This window comes from Cystoisospora suis (genome assembly GCF_002600585.1).
Source record: "Cystoisospora suis strain Wien I chromosome Unknown contig_4374, whole genome shotgun sequence".
Taxonomy (NCBI): domain Eukaryota; phylum Apicomplexa; class Conoidasida; order Eucoccidiorida; family Sarcocystidae; genus Cystoisospora; species Cystoisospora suis.
The window spans coordinates 699-24133 of NW_027157166.1; the positions used below are offsets into that span (position 1 = coordinate 699).

Sequence of the window (23435 nt, forward strand, 5' to 3'; positions counted from 1 at the left end):
TTTAGTTTGCGGAAACACCGACCGTCGTTGCAATTTAGAGCTCCGGCGAACCTTAGCGCAGTGCTGCAGCCGCGTAGGCAGCACAAGAGGCAGCTGCTGTGCTGCAACGTGAAAGTCACCGCTGTTGTGGAACTGAGAGATTTTTGGAGCGACACCGTCGGAGTTCCTGGTCGCGCCGCCAGTTTGGTGTGCGGCGCTGTAGGGGTAAGGGACGTGGTGCCTCCCTCTCTGTCACTTCGTTTTCGTAAGTGCTCTGCTCACGGGGGCCCAAGCAGCGGCCACCAGCCAGCGGAGATATCGGCAGGAGGTGGTTCAGTTTAATCTGAGGTAGCGTCTGTTGAGAGCCACTAAGGTCTAGCCGAGGGCCGCACCGCTGGGCGTCCGAAAGCACCAAATACAACGCGGCCCCGGTCTACTGGCAACCCGTTGCTGTTTGTCGTGCTACTGTTTTAAGCTAGACGTTGGACTGTGTGCAACACAGTCCAGTACCATTGCTTAATGCCTTTGCGCCGGGTCTGCCTGTGGTCAGAACGCAACGGAGGTGCTGTTGACACGGACGTTCCGCGTTGTTTTCTGTTGGCGAATCAATTGGAAGACGTCACTCTGGTATATGTGGCGACGGGACGGAGCGGGCGCTGCTTGTCGTGTAGGGCACTACGTGCGCGGGCACTCTTGCAGCCGGCTCGGGGAGCCAACATGTAACAACGAGGCCATCCCTGCCACCTGAACAACTGTTTTTTTTTTCACCTGAAGCACACGCGCCGGCTCACAAGCTAGCCGGGCAAGGGTGCTGTCGCGTTCCACTGTTGATTTGCAGTTGTGATTACTTTGTCAACTCGGCCCACCCACCGAAACGGTTCAATAGGAGACGGCGGCCAGCGCGCAGTCAACACGCTTTACAGCAGCTAAGCATGCTGGACAGTTCAAGCGTTACAGCTCTTGTCCAGCGTGCGGGTCTGTAAGAGGCATGGAAGTGGGACCGGTAGTTTAAGAAATCAAGTTAGAACCAAGATGTGCCTTTACCATCAGTAGGGAGACTTCACTCTCATGCTTTTAGCTTGAGATGTACTCGTTCACCCCATGCTTTTAGCGTGGGCAACACACATTCACTCGACACTTTGAGCAGCAGTAGTACACATTCAGTCCATGCTTTTAGCATGGGCCAACACTCATTCAGTCCATGCTTTTAGCACGACTAACACATGGTTGTAATCCATCCCTCTGTGTAACGCCAACATTGTGCTTGCCCGGGCGACCTTTCCTAGCTCAGTCTCCGTTTGCCACCACTGGGCATCAGAATAAAGCGGGTGCCTGGAAGACCCGATCTCGCTTTAGCCTGCTCACTCGTAACGGAAGTCCCCGTCCACGAAGACCGAAGTTGTTTTTCGGCGGTCACGGGTTGCCCCGTCCCGCGCGAACCAGCGCGCTGTCCGAATCAGTCTCCCTCTGTCGATTCCCGTCTCTGGACGGCACTGTGTCCCCGTATGAGCGCACCACGGCAACAAAGTACTTACGGCAAGGTACGAATCATCAACGAACACCAACCTTGCCGATCCGCGGCTGGTGCAGAGCGCTAGAGAAGGCAAGGCCGATCCGGCTGCTGGACCACCTTGTCCAGCGAGCGCTTTCCTAACTTGTGAACTGAGGAAAATCCCTTCATGCGTTAAAGACTTCTCCCAAACACTTCGGTTCTCAATACACAGGTTGCATACAGCGACACCTGGCAAGCAGTGGCTTTGCGGCCTTGAAAGCGACTAGAGAACCTGCGCAATGCATAAACTGTCTCGCCCCGAGCTCCGTGAGCTCATATCCGAGTGAGCAGAGACAATCCTGCTTCAGTGTGTCCTAAAAATTGAAAACCGAGTCTCTTCCCTGCCTATACTCTGTCGGCACCGTCACCATTTCTTTTTGCGCAACACAGGAACTGATCCAAGCCAGCGAACTTCTGTTCGGAAGACCATGGACAGTTATCAAAAAACGCCGTAAACACTGGTCTCGGCCCCCATAGTACATGAAGACGCATTCTCCAGACGTGCGCAAGATGTGCTCGACGTAGAAAGTGAAAGTCAGCACTGTCACCTGCCGGCTAGCAGTGTCCACGTAGAAATACATATGACAACCCGGGAAGTGACGCAAAGCTGTCCCAGAAAAAAGCGACATTTTGCGCGAACTGCCATGATAGAAGACTCGGTGACACGAGCGTCACTGATGATCACACGGAGAAGGACCCACGAATAGAGCTGCGGGCACGGCAGCTACCTATCACGCATCATACCACAAGACCAAACAGACACCACCAGTTAGCTTCACCTTTTACACGGCAGTGGTGTGCATCAGAAGTGCTTGATGGCTGCAGCCCCCCCCGTGGGTAGCTGTGGTTCAAGTGAGCTAAACCTGTGATCATCTGTCCAAAGCTATCCCATATAATTGAAAAGTACGCGCACCCATCTCCGGAGTCCCCTGGGACTGCAAACCGCTACAAATCGCGGTATCAATCGACGCCCGGGGGGCGCCCAACCAAGGGAGATGCGCCGCAAACCGGGCACACGCGCGAAGCACGCCTATATAGTGTAACGCGCGAGACTGGCGACGCCCAAGATGCATGTAGCCAGGTACGCATCGGCCCCCACCATCGGATGGATGCAGGTACCGCAAGCACGCAGAATTTTGATGGCGACTCCGTTTCCGGCAGCCGGCGTCGGACTGAGTGAGGCACGGCAGACAGAAAAAAGACGGTTGGCCCACGCATGATCCTTTGACTTCTAAGGCGTCTCCTACACAGCCGACAACCGTCTTCACTTCCCATATGTGACCTGATTCTGTGGGCTGCTAACACACAAGATGTTTTCTCCATTGATGGCCCTCGAAGCCCCCGATGCTTTCGAGCCCCCGCACCAACCCGCTGATTCATCTAATCTCCGCATGAGGACCTGCTGGCGTGATCCATCACAACGACTAAGCTCTCTCTCGCCCTTCCGCTCCCTTTGCCGCACTACGACCAGTTTCCCTGAAGAACCGCTTTCTCCCCGTTTTCCGCTCCGATATTTCGCACTCAAGCTCTGGTCGCGCCAACCGTCTGCACGACATGTTGCTTGCGCGGGGCAGAGAGGATTCGCCGCCGGCAGTGCTCGAGAGGTAAAAGTCCTTCGGTCGGGCTGCGTGAACACGCCGGCCATTTGCCAACAACGCGCAGCCGTCACCAGCAGTCACCAGAAGCAGCCGAACCCAGCCACACAGAAACCTAAAACGTATGGCACAGTCTTAAGAAAAGGGAACAGATTCGGGAAAAAAGAGGTAATCCCTCGACAGTAGACGCACGCGCTTCGTGCCCGTCGTACAGTTGCGAGACGCTGGTGAGCGCCCATGCATACAACTACCAGCCCAGATACGCAAAACCACATCACAGTGCCGATGGTACCTAGTCCGAGAGTGATGCACAAGACACGACAGGGACCTCTCTCAGCTTTTCTACACTTCAAGATGTTCGCCTCGAGAGGCACCCCTTTTTCGTCTCGTTGAACACTGCGCAACCAAAGTACCTTCAAACCCTGCACCCGACCACGACAAAAGTATCACGACTGACGGGGCACTCGGAAAAAAAGTCTATATGAAGCAGCAGACCGGGACGATCCGAGATGTTGAAACGCCCACAGAGAAGCGTTGAACCACACCCTGGCATAGAAAGGGACAACCTGGAACTCTGGTTACATCACATTCTTCCTTGACTGCAAGGAATCTGTTCGTTGCATAAAGACTATTCACAAGTAGGAGAGGATTGCGTCTCAAATAAGCAATCCTAAAAACACACCTTTCCGCGCGTGCTGCTTTTCAAATCGACTACCTTCCAAGTTGTGTTCCCTGAGTGGACTGGCTCTCGATCGGCAAGGAAGTATCGAAGAACCTCGAAATAAACAACCGCACTGGACACAAGCCATGAGGTCTTTCCGGCCTCTGGGCCCATCGACAAAACGAGGAGCACGCGTGGCATCCGAGCACTGTACACACTACTCGCACCCCATGCCTCTTGGTCCTGCTGTCCCTAGTCTATAAATTCCCTCCTTGTATCAAAGCAACGACCGCCCGACGCAACGAAAGTCAAATTTGAGGTCGTTTCGACGCCTTGGTGCTACGGCCCAGGAAAGACGCAAAGCAATAGAAATGGATTAACATTCGTTTTCACTCCTGATTACCAGTCAAAACCGCTGCCGCTCGTTCCTGGGAAACCACACGTTAACCCGGCAACCGCGGCAACGCGGGTAACGCAAAGCCTGCGGAAATGAGGAACCACAGCGGACTAGAAATGTACGGTGAAACCTAGCCTCTCTGGTAGCTCAGCAGCAGCTTCACTGTTCTTTCACTTTTGTCTCCCAGGCAGCCAGCACCACGTCGCCTTATCTTCTGCTCAACAGGACCCCGCCAGACGCGACTCGCCGCAGCCCGTTATTTCATACAAGGAAGAGCCGCCCCCAAGTACAATAAACTTCACGCCAGCAGCACCCTCTCTTTCAGTCTTAGAGGAGGGGATGATAGTCACAAAGCAAGAGCGGAGAAAGAGGGGGAGCAGATCTTTGGAAATAACTTCCCTCGTCCTCTTGGCGGTCACGCGGTTGATCGTCGTCTTCCTCATCTTCAGTCCCCAGACTGATGATAACCGATCTGTGCGTTGCGTCTGGAGCGGGCGACCGCAACAGGGTTTCCGGCATTGACACCCCGGGGCCGCCCCCTTGGTCGCCGCTCCTGTTCGTGCCTTCTCCTCCTGTGGGACCTGCTAACAGCCAGCCACCGTCTGCTCGAACTGAACCCCTGTCCGGACACTCCACAGTGCTACTGCCAGGGCTTCCCATCAGCATATTGACGTTGCCGCAGCAGCTCGCCATGCCTTGAGAGCCGAACAGTCCAGGCTGGTGGGTGGCAGACAGAAGCTGTGCCGTTGCCGCAGACGGCTGTGGAGACGCGCCGGACCCAACCTGAGATGGGCAGTTCGCACTACAGTTAGATGAGGCTGGTGTCGTAGCGGGCCCGTGAGAGCACGGGGTACTGGCAGCAGCCCCTCCTGCTAGTCGGTTTGTCTGCTGGAGTCCCCCCCCGCTCTCCGAGGCAAAAACGCGCCACTCACTCGACTGTGGGGCTCCTCCCCCAGTGCCAGCGAAAAGATGTGATGTGCTGTTGCTTGTTCCTCGGGGAGCCTCTCCTGCTGCACCATCCGGGTCTCGACCCTGATAAAAAGACGGAGGATGAGATGGGGAAGAATTTGAACCCCCATGGGCATCACGCAGAGTGTGAGACGATGCATTTCCCCAAGAACCGTAGTAATCAAGCTGCCTCTGTGAGTGCTCATGTGGAGAAACGGGCAGACTCTGCGGTGACTGCTGCTGGTACATCACACAATTAGGTGGTGCGTTCCCTGCACTCGCTGTGGTGTTATCGGGGTGGCTGACCATGATACCACCACATGCATACTCTGTGGACGGAGAGGTCCCTTGAAGTCCTCGAGACCCACCAGTCCCTGGTTGAGACCAACTACCTACTCCAACCAGCCCACCCATAGAATTCACATCGTCATCGGAATGAAACGTCGGCGAGCCCACTCCATTAGGGACTGCTTGTCCGGCTCCTCCGCCGCCCGTTCTGGTGGCGTGAGAGGGAGATGAATCCGCGACGCCACATGCCATGGCGTGTGTGCGGGATACATCTGAACCCAGGTCACCCGCCGGTCCGGCCTGCGGCGAGTTCAAGGACGAAACGGAAATATTACTGCTGCCGACCGGGGAACAGCTCATTGCGACGCCCAGCTGCGGTGGAGACAGGCCACTCATAGCTCCGCTTGGGTAGCCTCCTGCGGCGACGTAGGGGGTGTTTTGCGATGTGTAGCACGGATCTCTACNNCGCCCCCGCCTCTTCCGTAAAGTCCGCCCGTCGGGGTTGTTTGTGCTCCCGACGAATGAGAGGCAGCCCCCACTTGAAGCGCTTGACGACGGCGCCATAGTGCAGGACACGAGAGACTGCTGCTGAGGCCAGAGCGCGGGAGACCCCGGGTACCCGCTTTCAGGTGAAGTCATGATTTGTGAAGCTGCCTGGGGAAGGATTGACTCTTCTTTCATTGGTCCACATGGCGGTAACGCAGAAGCGCACTGAGAGGGGGAAGGCGCTTCTATTGGTGAGGATATACTCGACTGATGGTGCTGCCCTGTCGCCACCTGAAAAGACCCGTTTTTGTCCTCAACACTGCCTTCCGTTTCCTTCTTCGCACGGCGCTTTTTCTGCGGTCGCTTAGCCGGCTGGCCAGGAGATTCCCCTTCTTCCCTAGCCTGCGTGGGACCGGTTGCTCTTTCGCTCTTGACTGCCCCACCCGACTGTTCCCCTCCTACCTCCGCCCTTGCGGCCTTGTCCACCTGATCACACTCATCTTTACTGCTCAGGTCTCTAACGCCTATCGGATCTACAGTTCCCGAAGGCTCCGAACTATCCAGCCCACTTCCTAGCAACGGGATCACAGGTAAGACGGCCCCACCTCCTGCCGCCCAATGGTCAGGGTGGGCGCCGGCCGCCCGTAAGCCTTCGGGGCCATGCGCGTTCGTGGCAGTTACTCCTGCCAGAAAACCGAGACTGCTAGGCGCATCCCCGGTCCCTGGCCGGTGTGTGCCGTCGCCGGAAGCAGGCGCACGCCCCTCCTGAGTTGTCTCTGCTGTGTTTCCGCTACTTGCGGGTGTCCCACCAGAAGCGGCAGCAGCCGGCCCCTGCGCTTCCGCCTCTGCCTGAGCAGCCTCTTCACGAGTGCAGAAACGTCCGCTCTTCTTGCACCTGGCGGTGTGCTGCCACGGCCTCGGTTGCCTTGGAGGAGCTGCCTCTCCTGTGCCATCAGCCGAGCCGGAGTTGGCTCCGCGTTTCCGGCTCCGCTTTGTCTGCTGAGGGGGTGGCGGCCTTACTGGCGGCGGCAAGCCGTCGCCTCCTTCAGCACCGTCTGCGACAGGTGCATTGTTAGAGTTCCCAAGTGGGCCCTCCGACGTACGTGGCCGCCGCTGTCTGCTCTTTTTGGAAGCTGGCTTCGTTGCTGGCACTGTAGAGGGAGATGACTGTTGAGACGGCACACACACAACCCCCCCCCGCTGTGCCGCATTGGCTGCAACGCAGGAGCCAACTCCCTTCGTGCTGTTTGGATTTGTATCTGTTTGGTGGGGAGGAAGCATGCCTCCCACACCGATGACAAGCTTCTCCAAAGGCGGTGGGCTCGGGTGACGAAGGGCATCAGGCGGTCCAAAGTAATACGGAGGAAGGGGTCCACCAGGAGGCAACAGCAAGCCTGGCTGCTGCTGCCCCATCCCACCTCCGGGACACTGTACAAACTGGCCTTGAATGCACGGCATCACGTATCCACCTGAGGAACCCACAACTCCGGATCCTCCCGCGCAAGCACCTGTCATGGCCTCAGGTAGCTGCAAGTGCGGTTGCTCATGCAAAATCTTTGATGCCGCTAATGGACTCGTGTTAGTAAACTGGGATCCGATAGCCGTTTGCTGCGAAGATATCGGCACCTGCTGCGCCCCGTGTTGTGGAACATGGCCAGAAACGGTGCCAGAAGAGACAGCACGTACAAGCACTGGCTGCTGACCGGCGGGAGAGTTAGAAAGCGAGCTTTCTCCCGGACTGTTGAACACACTTGCCGTCGTCGCCGATCCTGGAGACATTACAACGGTCTGAGCTGACGTTCCCGGCTGATGCTGGTCACCCGGTGGCTTGCCTGCCAGGACGGTCCCTACCCCATCCGGAAGAGAGCAGTTACCGCCTCTGCCCCCGCCCACGCCACACGACTCTGTGGGTGCGCTCGACAAGGACATCTGACCACTGCCGTTGTCAGGGGCAGCCTCGGGCACACTGCTAAAGGAACTCACCGCGTACAGAGTCCCACCGGGACCCGGGGCAGGCGAGCTAGGGAAGACTGGAGTAGTCTGTTGCTGTTGCTGCGACTCGCTGAAGTTAGCAGCATTCCCCGCCCACCATTCGACTGGTCGTTGCTGGGGGGGCGGGACAGGCAGCGGCTGAGGACCATCCATTTGATGATTATAATAGTCTCGGCTGCTGCTGAAGGACGAGGGGCTGACGACAGGTGTCGCTGGCGATGGCATGTACGCAGCTGCTACACAGACGGGAGAGTTCGTTGTAACACCGGGACAACTGCCCGCCACCGCCTTGTCACAGCGATCCGAAGCAGACTGGTACTGAATGTAAGATGGATCTACGACGGACGCGTCCGAAATGCCCGGAGCCGTCTGCGGCGGGGAAGATGCGGAAGAGAAATCCGCGATACCGCCCACCACTCTGCCAGGGTCGTCTCCTCGCACCCCTTCAACGTGCACTGAAGGCGGGCAGCTCTGATGCCACTGCTGCAGTTGTTGCATGTCCCCTTCAACACCTGAAAGATTAGCCGGAGGCGAGCTGCTTGACGGCTTGTCGCCCGGTACGTGCCCGAGCTGAGTCAGAAGATCTGAATCCACCTGGATCCCCAAGACTCCGCTCTGTTGGACCCCAAAGACCCTGTTGGGTTCTCCTTCCCTAGTAGTGGAATTCCCTTCTTCTGGACCAACAGGCGTGCCCGTTCCAAGGTTGTCGCTGAGATGAGAATTGCTCAGAGATATGGTGTTGGTTTCGCCTGAGGTGCTAACGTCACTACTAGACACAAACGGACAGTGGTTTCCTCGTTGCACTTGCGGATGACCCGAAAGATGCTCTGCCTGTCCGGATACTAACGTACTCTCTTGTCCCTCTGCCTTCCCTACTGATTCTTTTCCCCCCCGCGCGGTCTCACCGACACTCGCTTCAGTGCCATCGTCTGAAAAATCATGGCCTTCTTCGCCTTCACGCGAACTCATGCAGACCTGAGTTGCTTCTTTTTCACATCCGAACAGTTTCACAACCTCCCAGAGTTGATCGACACTGCTACTCGTAAGCTGAGAGATCGCCGTCACTCCGACATGCTGCGCAAGGAGAGGCTTGTATCGTGGTATATCCCCACTGTACCTGCGTCTAAGGAAAGAAATGAGGCGTTTCTGATTATCGGGGCTATCGCGGAGAGCAACGATTCTGCGAGTGGGAGATAATGTCGCGAGACAAACACTTTGCTTGTTTTCGCCTGGAATTGGTACGGAAGGCGATGCGGTCATTGGAAGTGATGTAACAGATTCAAAGGAATTCTCTGTACCCGACACCGACGGACGCGACAAAATAAATGACGCGTCGGCCGCGGGATCTCCTGAGGCTGAAGGGAAAGAGAACGAGGAACACAACACTGACGGAGAGGAACAGGATAACGCGGTCGGCGACGGCATTGACAGTCGCACACAAACCGGCCTGAGATCACAGGCACTGTCGGTGTCAGCGCAGGCAAGCTGCTGCTTCCTGCCACTCTGGTGCTGAAAATTCTGTTTCCTTCGTTCCGCTGGCTCCTGAAAGTCGACTGCGACTCCGTTGCTTGAGGGAGTTGCAAGACACATGCCTACACTCCCGCAGCACGCATCGGTTCTATCCCCCACCTGAACCGGAGAGGGATTGACGCGGAAGCCTAACTTCCCGCGGTAACTCTCGTGTTCAAAAGATTCTCTAGCACAGAGCGCGTCGGCTTGACCCTGGTGAAGCGATTCACAAGTCCCCAAATCTACTTCACTAGCAGAAGTAGTCCTTCCGAAGAAACCGGCGTTTCCGTTGCTCAAACTCTCGACCGTCGTGTGCAGACTCCTACAGCTCGCCAGTCCGTTATCATTTAGTGAGGACAAAACCCCCGCCGCAAGAACGCTGCTTGCTCGTTTGATCACACGACTAGGCTGGGAGTCTAAGCGGCCCTCGAGAGCGGCGTATCCTGCTTGACTGCTGTCGCGAGATTCTGAAAGGACAGAACTCCCCTTGCCGGTAGATTCTTCGTAATCCGATTCGCTAGGCGAAACCGGAAGCAGGCACGGTATTTCTGAGTCACTAACTGTGGCGGGGTCTACCACACAGCCACTGCCACGAGAAAGTAATGATGCAGGAGGATGAGTCGCTAGTACGAAGGACTGACTGGAGGGCCCAAGGGACAGCAAAGGTGAGCGGGCAAGAGACGCCCTGGCTGCCGACTGTTGTAGAGATGAAGGTGACGCAGTTAAAGACATACTGACGAACCAGGCCTCACATTTTCGATTCGCCCCCTCCTCGTCCCCGCAGCCCTCGGATAACGATTCTGGGTACCGACATATGTGACTCACAGACGGGCATGCTTGCAAACGGCTCTCCGATCTTCCTCAGCCTAGCGCGTATGTGAATCACACTCGTGGCGCAAGCTTTTCCTCGGCGATTACTCTCCATTCCCTCTTCCACGCAGTTGTTCTCCCCTCTCTTTTCGCAGGTCCATTACACAGGTGGCTGTGCTTGGGGAAGCATGGTCCACGTTAGTCGACGCTGGATCCGTAACCCGATGAATGAGGCAACAGCGTACTGGAAATGCTGTGATGACGTTTCCAGAGCTCAGTTCTTTCCAAGCGATCCCAGGTCACAGAAAACCCCAATCGGTATCGAATCCCAAAGCTGCACTTGGACTGACAGTCGTACCCGCGTAGACTGCGTGAGCAAAAACTAACATGAAGCGCGCGGCATACAAACTAGTTTGGCGGGCAACAATCGATGATCCTTCGACAGACCTCCACAAGGTGGAATGCGGCTGCACTTGATTTGTTTCTCCAGAAAAAATTCCTGGACACCCACGGTGTCCTGGAGGCGCGACTACGGAGAAACCACAGGTCTCTTGCAGGCAAGACGGGATACTCTTTATAGGCTGCCTTCCGCAGAACATGCGCTGTCGAGCCCAATCCCAGACGGCAGAGTAACTCAACATCAAAGTGCGACAATGAACGAGCGAGTGAAGGTGGTTCCCACGAGGGAAACAGGCGAGCAGCGAAGCCTGGGCCGGCGCAGCCGCCTCCCAAGGAGAAAAATTAGTAACGACAAAAAGTCAGCCTCACACGGGCCTTGGAGCTCCGTACAGGACAGCACCAGCCCCCCTCAAACAATTGATTCTGAGGCGTCAGCCGTTTCTATCACGCGCTGCGCGGCCAGCTTTCAATTTCAGGACTTCTGGACTTGACCAATATTGGATGCCCCTGAGAGTGTGCCCAGAAAATTCCCACCCAGTCTGGCACCGTACTGTCTCCTCACTCCTTGCATTTTCCCTCGCTGGAGAAAGCATTGGAAACTTGCGCCCGCACCTCACGAACACTCAAAGGTTGTCCCCGACTCAGCTTCCATGAGCAGAGAGGCGTCGAAAAAGCTGCCTCGCCTCACGTAGACGGACCAAGCTTCACATTTCACTGGCCTGAGACCGACTGTCGCCACTTTAAGCCTGCTCCAGAGCCGCATAGGAGAAAGCCAGACCGCGGCCGTGACGTGTGGGGCTGCAGCCTTACAGTTGCGATGTTGTCCCAACAAACCAAAAACCGAAGGGCCCCCCGAAAGACAGTCGAGATTTTCTTTGTGGCTACAAATGCCGAAAAGCCGGGCATGCACTTTTAAGGCGCAGCAAAGTTCCCCAGTCCATAGGCGTAGACCTTAAACAAGGACGACGTGACCAGGTGTCGTCGGAGAGCGGGGAGACGACGCCGGCCGCAAGAAAGCCAAGGACAAGAAAAGGGTCTTTAGCTGCCAGCACGTGTATTTCTGCGACACTTGAGCTGGAGAGAAATTGATGCAGCTGACGGAGAACATGAAGAGAAATTAGAAAGCATCATGAGCGAGGGTGCAGCGAGGCCAGCAACGTTAACGAAGGCTAGTATCTCTGCATAACCCGTGTGGCTTCAGCAGCAGGGCCAGCTGTTGTTCGGAAGAGATCGCTGGACGCCACCACCCCAGGTCGTAGCCACATTTGGTGTTCACTCTCTGCACGGCGTGGAACAACCACCCGCAAGCAACTCACGACTGGCTGCTTACGCGGGCTGGAACATGCAGCGCCACCGCAGCACGTGTATGAATGCTCTGGTTCTGGAGCGGTCTAAGCGACGTTCAGTGGCACGAAGTACCATCGTCCCAAAAGGAACAGCATATGCTAGAAGACAGAATGCTGGAAGATGGTTCTTCGTCCACGGAAGAAAACGGGGAGACAGCTGCGGGAATTTTCTGGCTCAAAGCTAACGCTGAAAACCGACAGCGGGACCAGGTCAGTAGCTCGATAAGTGGCCAGCCAAGCAACACAAGCAGCTGTCAAGGTCACAGACCGGCTTCGCCAGGCGAACAGAGCAGGTAAAGCTTTCCGTCTGCCCCCTCCGAAACAACCGTACGAGCAGCGGGATACCTCTTGAGTACACGTGGCGGAATTATTAGGATTTGTGAAGGCGTAAGGAGTTGAGCCCAGGGATACTCTGTTCGAGGCTGCAAGCCCATCGGACGGTGGCTGTACGAGAGCTACTTCGCAGCCCCGCGCACCTTGCAGCTACCGTTTCCAGCGAAGTCTTCACTCAGTCAGAGACTGCAGCGGCTTCGCTAGAGGGCCGCTGATGGGAGAGGCTAACATTCCCCGATAACCGCAGAGCACAACGGCGGGCCCCGTTGTCACGCCCGAAGCACACAGTCTTCGGCTTTTATGCGCCCGATGCGCTCTGCAGAAAGGGGGGGGCAGCGTATAAGTGTCTGCGAACTGTCGCGGGGTGGATGCGTTGCAAGGCCTGCATCCGAGGCTGGCAGGAGAGTGGAACTTCGCAGGACCGCTCATGATCCATTTGGCGACCGTAGCCGGCGGCGCTGAGCACAGTCAGGTGGGCCTTCCAGCCAAAAGCCGACTCTCTTTTAGGCCAGAGCTGGAAGGTTGAAGAGGACTGATAACTGGCGGTCGGCTCACTAAGACACGCGTCCCGATGCTAGCGCCCAACTGCAAGACGCCGAACCCGGCTCCGCGCATCTAGTCTAACGTGGATGTTAGCAATGAGCGCGGTCTCTGCATTCACGTGAAACCGTTTGCGCCCTTGTGTTCTAAGGCTTCGACTGAAGGCAGTGGGGGAGATATTCTTCCAGGCTGTTCAGGGGAGTGTCACCGGCGGACTCCTAGGGGAAATGTTTGGTCCTCCTGTTTCGCTGTGCCGTGAGAGGCTGCCGAGAGGAAGAAGCGTGCTTTAGGTTGTGCGAAGTCTGCCATTGCTGTATGAAAACCTTATTTCTGCTAGTGATACAAGGGAGTCCAAATAAGCCTGTTGGAGAGCTGGAGATCTGGATTGCTGAAAGCTTACAATCCTTACTGTCACGGGGGGATATCGGGGGCAGTAACTGTCGGGCTGGCGAGCCTGGTGAGACCTGGTCCGCATCCGCAGAGATATCCTACGACGCGAAATAACAGGGGGTGCTGGCTCGTGATCCGGACAACAGTGACTGGAGACCTTTCTGCCACAGACGCATCTTGCACCAAATGAGGATGTCCCTTCTGTGGTTTCTACCGTACAGTAAGTGGGTCTGGAGAAGAGTGTGGCATTTTCCGTAGAGTGCTCTGATGTCCTGGTCACGGAATCTCGATGCAGGACCCTGCGCCCGTTTGGACGAGCTACCGCAGTGCCAAAAGACCTTTAAACAATGCTGCATCTGGAGCTTGAACAGACCCGACAAAGGGTGTGAGACATCGAGGAAAGGCTGCTCGGTGCAGGCCGTGGCGCAGGACTAGACGGCAGGACGTCCTGCAGGCCTGCAAGGAGCTCAGGCTTCTTGCCCTGAAGGACAGCAGGGATAGCCCGGCGGGCAGAGGCGATCGTGGAGCTGCTGAAGCCGCTTGATATCCTTGAGACCGGAGTTATACAACTGGATTTCCTGGCGGAAGCACGCATCAATGAAACCTTTCTCTAAGTGGTCGGTCGCGCGCCCTGTAAAAGACCGCCAGGCATCCTCTCGAGTTTTCCGAACCGTGCGTGGGAGCGGGTTCATCTGGGTCGGAACGTGCAACCAAGGCTGTCGATGCGGCAGCACTGCCGACAACGAAGAAGATACTACCTTACCTCTTCGGTCTCTCGGTTGGCCTTTTCCAGGCCGCGAATCTTCGCCTGCATACTCTTGATGTCTTGATGCAGCCCGCTTAGCTGTACGGGGACACACGCGGACCGGCACTGTACCCGCGAGGGTGCTGCACGTGCAGTACGCGAGGACCCAGTACGCTACTTCCAACACACCAGCCCGACACAGGAACGCCAACCAACGGGGCGGAAAGCCTGATGAGGGTTTCGTACAGAGCGGCGGAGGTTGCTCTTCCCTAGCTGCCGCCGCGGCCCAAAACTAGCTGTAGGAGGGCGGCGAGCAGCAAAGTTTCTGCATCCGCCGATGGGCTGACAACTCCTCGACTGACCAAGCTGAAAGCAATGACAACCTAAAACCTGAGGTCGAGTGCAGAAAGTGGTATCTTGCGAGCCGCAAGACGCCGTAGAGTGGCACTGTAGGTCAAACGAGGAGCCAGCGAGTGCGGAAGCAAGCTTTCGCGTGGCTTGCTCTAGCCACCTGGGACGCCGCACGGAAAGACGAAGAGGCAGACGTGTCATGCTCTTGTCGACGTGAATACTGAGACATCACAAATGTTGCTACACCCGGCACCGGTGGTCGTACCTCATGAGCATATTTCTTTTCATCTGTTGCCTTTGCTCGCTCCAGCACCTCAATCTCCTTCTGCAACCTCTGCCCTTCATGCACCAGGCTATCGAGTTGGCGTCTCCTCTCAGGCTGCAGGACGTCTCCAAGCGCAATGGGGCGCGTCCCCGTTACCGCCTCAACACTGTGGGCGTTTCTGTACCTCCTCCCCAGATAAACCGGCAGGCCTCATGTCTAATTTCCTTTCATGCAAGCGGACCGGGGCCCACTCACAAGCTGTTCCTAGTCACACGCGCCGGGACTTATACAGCCCCACGCGGTCCATCCGCGGTTTCCTGGCCCCCAATCCACACTCTTCAGGTAAGAGCTAAGGGAAAAGCTCTCTGATTCGTACCGCAAGCCTCAGCTCGGGCGTTTCCAGTGACAGCTGGTTTCCCCCTGGATTCCCAGTCTTGCACTTCAGGGCCTGTAAGTACCGTCGGAGTTTACCCTCGTAGTCCACACAGACCTCGTGGATCTTTTTGAGCTCCTGTTCGTTTCTGTGGTTCTCGTTCCGAAGAACAATATTGTCCGCCTTCAACATTTTGAGGTCATTCTGGAGTTTCTGCGCCTGCGATCGGACAATCCTCGCCAAAAGAGAAATAGGGGTTCGTTGTCTTCCGGTCTTCTGGAGCCCCCTCTGAGCGGCCAGTCTGCAAGAGCGTCGGTTTCGGCTTCCCATGGGGAGTCAGACTGAAGCCGTGGTATCGTCTTCACTGCTCCACGAAGCCGGGGTACGGCTGGGACGAGGGGCGGGTCTACAGGACGTGAATGCAGGTCAGTGTCGACAGCCGCCGCCGGACCGCTTACGCTCACGCACCTTTTCCGGCAGGTCGCGGTTCTTGGACTCCACGTGTTGCATGGCCTTTCCCTGCTGCTGTCGGATCCTTTCGAGTCCGTCTCCTACTCCCTGAGAACATACAAGCACTCAAGAGCAGCCTAGAGCGGGCCACAGAGACGACTAGCGCCGGGATCGGTGCCAGCAAGCGCAGGATGTGGGACACGGTTGCTCCGCCCAGCTCACGCACCTTCAATTCCCGCAGAATGTTCTCTTTCTCCTTGATCCGGTTCTCTAGGGTTGTCAGCTGAGTCAAGGAGGAGGCACGTAGCGAAACATTGGAATTGAGTGTACAAGGATTTCTGATCCAGCTGTGCTGACACGCTTAGGTGTGAACCGGCGCTGCAGGTCTTGCCCGGCTGGCGTAGCACGTCAGAGGACGAGGCCCCATCAGCGACAGAAACTACCGCTACGGATCCGGAACGCAGCAAAGTTTCTTCCCCCACTCTGACCAGCTGACTGAAGGCTGTGCCCTACTTGTACCTTCCATCCTTGCAGTACTGAAGCTGTGCGACCCGCTCTTGCATCTGATTGAAACCGTAAGATGCCGATCAACGGGCGGTGTCGTGTCGCGGACACGTAGAGGTCCCCGTGCCAGTGCTCCGAGTTTGGGATACCTCCCAGATAGAAGTACAGGAAGCTGCACAACAGCTCGTACCCTGTTATGCCGACGTGAATTTTGTTGGGGGTGGGCTGCAGCACAACCTATCCTCGTGGCGTGCCAGCATGCTTTCTTCTATCCGCAAGCGCGCGCGGCAGAGACTCCCCAAGACCGCCTTCGGGGTGGTAACGCAGGCATGTCGAAACTGCCACACTCGTGTCCAAGAAGCTGAAGTCTGGGGTGTAGCAAGCACAGAAGTTGTTCGAAACTGGTGGTGTTCAGCTAGTCGCGTGTCTCAGACAGAATGCTGACCTTGTCCAGGTTTCCAGTCTCGCACTGCTCCTTCAGCAGGACAAGCTGCCGCCTTTGGGCATCAGCTTTCTTCATCCAAAACCTCATAGAGTCTTCTCTGGAGTTGCTTCTCTTTCTGTTGTATTCTTCTTGGGACTTCAGCTCCACCAGCAACTCAACCTGGGTTTCAAACACTCACGGTGACCGGCCGTTTACGCAGCTTCAGACTAGAGATGCTGACTGATTCCCCGAGATTATCAGCACGGCACTAGTACGCGTCACAAATGTCCGGCCCGGGTTCCGCACTGAACGTCCACTGTACACAGAGCGAGTTCAACTACACCTGGAGTCGCACATGCGCCGCGGGTCAAATGGTCTGCTTTTCGGGGAGGCTAGCAACGAGGCTACTACTTGCTTGTCCTTTCAACCTCGTTGAAGAAAATCTGCCGCAGCGCGAGAATTCTCGAGAGCGGTCATCATGAGAACTCACAGATATACTGGCGGGGGGTGGGGAGGTCCGGCCGGATAGAAGGTGAACCCAGTGCGGTCAGCTCATGTGTTGCGCTGGTTGCATTTTGCCTCACGTCGCTCGGTAAATTTATGATTGCCTCGGATGAAACTACGGAATCTCGTTCGAGTGTACACGGTGAGCACGGGATTGTGTGACAGTGCGGCTCCGGTAACATGGTCATGGTACTTTTCTGAAGAGCCTGCTATGTGTTCAACTGTAAACTGGAGCCCATCTCCGCATCCCTTCATCACCGCTGAGGAGATGCTGTGACACTTTGAGCCTTGTTGGCGATGGCTCACCTTTGAATCAAGTCGGCGTCTGTCCGCACTAAGACGAGCTCTAAGCAGCTGATGGCTGAGAGCGAGCTCGTCGAGCCTGCAAACCGCATCAGCGGAGGTATACTAGGAGACCGTCAGTCGATTACCGGGAATGGCAGAATCTGTGCTTAAACGAGGACAGGTAGGACGTCAAGCCGCAGTGCACCCTTGCTGCTGGGGGCGAAATACAGGTAGCTTGGCCGTCGCCTCGACCCCCGTCGCAGCCGGATTACACATGTGATTATATACGAGGAAGAACTTCAGCATCTCCAGGAGAGCCCACTCTCTCTCGACTGAGGTACTGAAAAAGCTGCCATATATGCAACACCCGGACAGCGACGATGAAATAACCAAACTGTTTTAACAGAACCGAAGTTGCTTCCGTGCATCCCCAAACTGAGCTGCCTCAACCAACTATCTGCCTTCCGCCTTACGCAACTGTTGCCCCGCTTTGATCTAAAACTTTCGTTCTCTCCCGCAATTGTGAGAGGTTATCATAGCACCAGAGCAGGTCCGTTCAGGTTCATATATCTGCATCTCGGAAGCTGGCAACTAGGACAACCTGACATGTCAAGTTTCTGAAAGGCGCGTTGGCTACACGTCTGCTCCGGGACGTCTTCACCCCGAAGACGTCAGGCCCCAATTTCTGGGTGAGGATCCGGCAAACGAAAAAGGTCAGCCAGCGCAAATGGCGCTGCCGGGTCGAAATGAGGTCCAAGACGCGGCCTTCTGTTTTTTCTACGCCTCATAGGCATTCGCACCCTCGAATTTGCTTGCAGGGCCGCGAAGTGCTGAACGACGTTACTGTTGTCATGGTACGTGAGAAGCAGGCTACGGCAAGGCTCTCCTCCCTTGTGAAGCATCACAACCCACAGCGCCTCTGAGCTCTTCGAAAAACCTCGTGGTGCTCTCTGGTTGGTGCATGTCTCAGAAAGCTTCCTTGTGCAGAGACGCTTTAGCCCATACCTTAATTGAACCGGACTGCCATACAAACTTGGCCTCGCCCCGCAGCCCTACCCGTACCAACTGGGTAAGCTGTACAGCGCCAAAAAGCTACACCAGCTGCGGGATCCCTGCCTAACACAACAGCACTAATGCCTAGCTTTTCCTGGGTCCGAGGCTTGCTGGCTTGCCGACAAGATGATCGGACGAACGTACTCCGACTTTCCTGCGAAAAGGGGCACGCCGGGGGGAGGCAACCGTAGGGGTGAGCCACCCCTTGTGGGTTCGGCTGCTCCGGTAAGTTTCCTCGGCTCCTCTGGGGCTTCGTTCGCGTTGTTGTTAGCGCCTCCCTCCACCTGCGGCTGAACCTCCGCAATACTGTCTCCGAGAATCGGAGTCCCCGAGGCCGCCACCTCACATTCGTCACATGCCTCTGCGGTCCTTGGAGATTCTAGCAAACTATTCTCCTGAGCTTCTAACTTCACGGCGTGGTTTGGCAGGGCATCTCCGGCTCTGCTGTCGCCCCGAGTCTCCGCACCCTGTCCTAGGACGGCGCCACCCGGGCCAGCTGAGGTCGGACAGATGTCGGGCATACTTTCATCGCTATACATGGTGCTCTAGCCTGTCAACGCCACGGGGAATCCGGTGCGACACAATAATCGGGGAGCAGACCAGGCAAGATATGTTCTCGCCGTGGCGACCACGTCGCGACGAAGGATCAGCTTGTGACACGGCGCTGTCGACCACCAGTTAACTCTCAAGCAAATGGCTCCAAGACCTTTTCCTACATGAAGTAGATGCTGAGTTTGGCAGTTCGGAACAACATTCTGTATCACCTGCCGTGTCATGCCCCTTCAAGAAGAACTGGAGCCTCTGAACTATTTTCGGATGGGCGAACAGCTTCTGACTCCTCACCGGGAATTCCACGGCTCGTGCGTTACCAAAGACTGGCGAAAGCTGTGCGTGACTGGAGACTGAGGATGGTTCTCGCGAAGGGCGAATACGGGTGGCATCATGGCAGAGACGCAACTGTGAAAGAATCGTGTGACGGCGACGAACTCCTCAAAACAGGAGAGCTGCCGTGCACACTCCGCACTCCGGTGTCGCAGTACTTGCAGTCAGTGCACTGAGTGTCTGGGGAGAGCGGGGACAGACTATCTTGCGAGATAAAGCACCCCAACTGATCGTTCGGGTAGCGCCGGAAATTCGCGCCGTGTATCGCGATCCTCGGTTTGCAGACCGGCGCACCCTGTGGGACCCCGCACACGAACATCGACGTTCGCTGACAAATTGGCTGACCGCAGCGCTACAATACTTCGGGTTGGTCCAGGCTGGCTCTTCCCCGGCATGCGGTGATTCGGCGGGTAGTAGATATGAGAAGCGACAGCGTATCTGAGACAGGGAGATGCTCTCCCACTTGTCTGCGGACTCAGGAACATTTACAAGACGCAAGGAGTCGCGAGTCTGCAGTGTTTTGGCTTACGCTAAAGCGTGACAGCCATCCGCTGGAGGCGCGGTTGTCGCCGTCGTCCCCCTCCAGTTGTCCATTCAGAGAAGAGCGTGCCCGTTGTGTACAGTCGTGATCGTGAAATGGTTGCCATGACGGAAGCGTCGGCACGTTTGTACCTCTCGTCCTTGTGCCTGGTTTCCTTTTCATCGGCGAAAAGGCCCGGGGGTCGTCCACGTACGTAGCCCCCGCATCTCCATCTCGTGTTCCACTTTTTCATGGGCGTCGTCTGCGCACTCCCATGGAAGTGAACCGGAACACACGCGGACAACAGGAAGGCACACTGGCTGCTGTCGCCAGCGCGGTCTGCGAGCAACCGTGCGAAACAACACTTTGGTAGGTTGTTTCTATTCTCAAGGTCGCGAGGTCTCCCGCCGGAGCGGACCGTAGCGACGACCGGACCCGTCGGGGCCAGCTGTCACACACCAGCACTTAGCTACGGCGGACGTTGATCAGGCGACTGCGATACCTGTTCTACTGGCCTCCGCTGGCCATGTCAGAATGATATCAGGCGTCTTACGGCACGAATGTATGCGACTCTTCTCACCGGGAGAACAAAAGAACAATATCTACTACTCCATTCCCACGCGGTCACTAGCGCCAGGCCCCATGCTCCGAACTGGAACTATACTTTCGTCTCCGAGGTCTACATTCGTGCACGTCGCGTGCGACGCCGATCCTCAGTTTTACCGTCTTTTTACATGTCGCGGCGCAACCATCGATGACTCAGTCCGTTGAGCCGGTAGGTCAGCACGGATATCTGCCGACACCTTTCCCCTCCCCTGGTGATGATACGTCCTGCTCCCTGGGGCTTTATCCGCTCTACCCGAAGATATGGGGTGGTGTTCTCCCTGTACGGGCGGCTGCGGAGCTATCACGAGAGCGTTCCCCCCTTGCCTGGTGTGCTTGGGAACACTCCGGCGGCGGATTCGGAGGCGTTTCTACTTCGGCCGCGTGCCGAAACTCAGTTTCGACAGGCCGGTTTCTTTGGCGGTGCCAACGGGACCTGTTACCGCGGTGTGGTCGGAGCGACTCTTCTGTGGCCTCCGAGTTCTTTTGGTTCCTGTGCAACCGCCAAAAGTAGCTTCTGATTGATTCTTTGGCATTCGCAAGGTCTGGCTCCAGGATCCAGGAGGCGACACCGTCCAACTCTTGAATCAGAAATTCCCGTTGCACTTTATTACCAACTCTCGCTAGGCTGTGCCCCGTAATACTCTCAACTTCGTACTCGTTCTCCCCTAAGGGCTGCTGCACCCTTTGTTCCCGTGTAAGATGCCCCGGTTCCTCAGTGGCCGGTCGCATCAAAGACACGTGGAGCACCGGGTGAATTAGCCACCAGGCTGGTAACTGCAGCCTCGACGCGTTATCGTCAACCATCTCCTCGATTGTGAAAAAACCGACATTCTCGGATCGTAATGGCTTGGCGTATTCTCGCAGCGAAAGATGCGCAGACTTTAGCCACACCCTTTGTCCCGCTTGATAGTTTACACTTCTTCGGCGTCGGTCGCGTACTTCTGGTATTCCTGCGCCTTTGTCCGTTGCTGCTTGGCATTCGTAACTTGATCTGTGCTTGGAGGGGAAGGAGACAGAACGCCAATGAAATTGGTAACCCCAGCTGCTGACAGGTCGGCTTGGCAGGCGAAAACGCATACAGTAGTTCGAAAGGAGCGGACTTGGTACTCGCGCGCTGCGTGGAATTATACCCAAATTCCAACAGGGGCAGGACAGTCTCCCACCTATTTAGGTTTCCCACCAGACAGCACCTCAGCATTTGCTAAATAGTTTGATACGACGGAGAGGCTCTCTCTGCCGCTCTGCGGGTGGTAGGATGTTGACGTGCACTGCTGGATCTTAAATTTTCCGCACAGTTGTGCCCACATCTCGCCACTGAACCTTGTGTCCCTGTCACTCACTATAGGTTTGGGGGCACCATGTAGACGAATACCTTCTTTGATCAAGTCCTCCGCTGTCGCAGATTGTTTCGTCGGGACGAAGTGCGCCATTTTAGTCAGGAGACAGCCTATCGTGACGGTCGCGTCGCTTCCGGTCTCGGTTGTTGGTGACTCCAGGATCAGGTCCATCGCAATATCCTCCCACGATGCACGTGGGATCGGGAGTGGATGTAGCAGTCATCAGGCAAACGCGAGGACTTCCCACGGGAGCAGGCTACGCAAGAACACACAGACGTACTTATGTCACCGTCCATTCCTGGCCACGAAAACAAACCGCGTATCATTACTCTAGTCCTCTACCCTCGCAGGACGGCGGGCAAGGCCTGGTCATGGAACTGCTGCAGAATTGTCTTTCGTAGAAGCTTCGTGGGCACACAGACTCTCGACCCCGCTTTGGTCCTCACCCACAGGTATCCGTCTTCCAAGGAATACTCCCTTTGGCCACATACTACGAGGTTGTCCCGTGGCACGCTGCTACATAATGTCTGTATGCTATTGTAGTGTGTTTGGAAGTCACCACATCGCCTGTATTACTCCCTCCAGAAAGTACGGTACCTGATATGGAATGGCTGATCCGTACTTTGTTCTTGAATTCAATCCGGCAAACTCCTGTCTTCTGGTTATTGCGTGAGCGGCCACAGTCTGCTTCTCTTGCTTGTAGACGGCCTTAATGTCACGCCTGCAATCTGGACCAGTTCAACTCCAGGAGTACGACCTCCGAGTCAATTGGTCTAGAGAGAAACCGACTTGTTACTCGGCCTACCTATCGTACGGGGCGTGGCCGTAACATCGTTCCCAGGCTGCTTGGGTGTGGGTTTAACTCACCAGGCTGGCTGTTGTGGAACTGGTTTGGAGTCTAGGTCACAGGTCTCTGATGCGCCTAACTCGAGAGGGAGTCAGGGGTCAGAGAGCTCCGAGGCGGGCTGGTTCCGGGCTATCGAACGGTCCCTGGCCGAGGTGAGAAGACCGGGGCTCGAACCGGGGTAAGGTTCTCGAGGTCAAGAGTCGAGCGAACTTAACTAAGCTCGGTTCCTCATCGAACAGTTCTCCAGGACACGCACGACACGCCTCCCCGCTTCCCAAAAGGATTTCACACACGCTTCCTCCCACGAATCTTTCGCGGAGTCCGGTTCACGGCGCCTTCTTTCAATCACCGACACTCCACAGCGGGCACACTCCTCACCAACACTCGGAAAAAAACATTAGACCTGCTCGCCACGGTTCAGATCAAAAGGCCACTCCTTCTACAAAAAGGGGCTTTTCCACCTTTTTTTCTTGTTCCACTCTTCCTCTCTCTAGGTTCCTCGTCCCTTCCCGTCTCTTCCCTACTCCTTTCGGATCCCTGCACACACATTATTTCATCATTTCTGTCTACTTTCGTCTCGTCTCTGTCTATGGTACTGGCCTTTCTTCGGGATTCTTGCCTGCTTGGTTACCGTATCTTGTTTGAGGGATTGGCTCCTCAGCAAACTGGGTTCTCCGTTATTAGGCCGACTCCGGCTTACGGTGCCCCCCCCTTGGGGCTCTCACACTTAGGTCGGGTTGTTCCCGGTTACACGTATTTACGTTCTACTTAGTCAGCTAATTTGGGACCGCACAAAGCTCCTCAAGCTTTACATTCAACACTGTTCGTATTTTCCCCATTCACTTCGTTTACGCTGGATGGTCTGCCACGGTTCACTCGCTTGAGCAAATCAACTGCTCCAGCAACGGATTGGAGGTACCTCCCTCTGGAACTGGACACATACACGGCCTAACCGCCTTTCATTCAGCATCAGTTCCCTTACGTTAGCTTCGAGCTCCTGGCTGAAGTGGGGATTCAGCTCCGCAACATCTCCGAGGTACTCCACATCTTCCTCTTTGAATGCC

General features: G+C 56.1%; 5 protein-coding genes across 5 annotated transcripts; 1 reads left to right on the plus strand and 4 right to left on the minus strand.

The window, feature by feature from the left end:
* Window positions 1–976: 976 nt before the first annotated feature.
* Window positions 977–11796, minus strand: CSUI_008007 (uncharacterized protein). The gene has a single exon (XM_068068147.1). The coding sequence runs from the start codon at window positions 10137–10139 to the stop codon at window positions 4512–4514; it is 5628 nt and encodes a 1875-aa protein (XP_067919873.1). The 5' UTR covers window positions 10140–11796; the 3' UTR covers window positions 977–4511.
* A 302-nt stretch (window positions 11797–12098) lies between these two features.
* CSUI_008008 (uncharacterized protein) lies at window positions 12099–17020 on the plus strand. Its single transcript, XM_068068148.1, has one exon. It carries the CDS (start codon window positions 14556–14558, stop codon window positions 14937–14939), a length of 384 nt encoding a protein of 127 aa, XP_067919874.1. The 5' UTR covers window positions 12099–14555; the 3' UTR covers window positions 14940–17020.
* CSUI_008009 (uncharacterized protein) lies at window positions 14936–18708 on the minus strand (the record flags this gene model as incomplete). Its single annotated transcript, XM_068068149.1, has 7 exons — window positions 14936–15178; window positions 15428–15517; window positions 15636–15692; window positions 16359–16517; window positions 17148–17223; window positions 18324–18646; window positions 18703–18708. 7 exons carry the CDS (start codon window positions 18706–18708, stop codon window positions 14936–14938), a joined length of 954 nt encoding a protein of 317 aa, XP_067919875.1.
* Window positions 18709–20060: 1352 nt separating this feature from the next.
* Window positions 20061–22267, minus strand: CSUI_008010 (reverse transcriptase-rnase h-integrase). The gene is made up of 2 exons (XM_068068150.1): window positions 22122–22267; window positions 20061–21780 (listed from the first exon to the last, which is right to left on the minus strand). Exon 2 carries the CDS (start codon window positions 21262–21264, stop codon window positions 20437–20439), a length of 828 nt encoding a protein of 275 aa, XP_067919876.1. The 5' UTR covers window positions 21265–21780; window positions 22122–22267; the 3' UTR covers window positions 20061–20436.
* Window positions 22268–22420: 153 nt separating this feature from the next.
* On the minus strand, window positions 22421–22884 carry CSUI_008011 (uncharacterized protein; the record flags this gene model as incomplete). The annotated part of the gene is made up of 1 exon (XM_068068151.1): window positions 22421–22884. A coding segment is annotated over one exon (96 nt), but the record flags the coding sequence as incomplete, so codon positions are not given.
* Window positions 22885–23435: the final 551 nt, after the last annotated feature.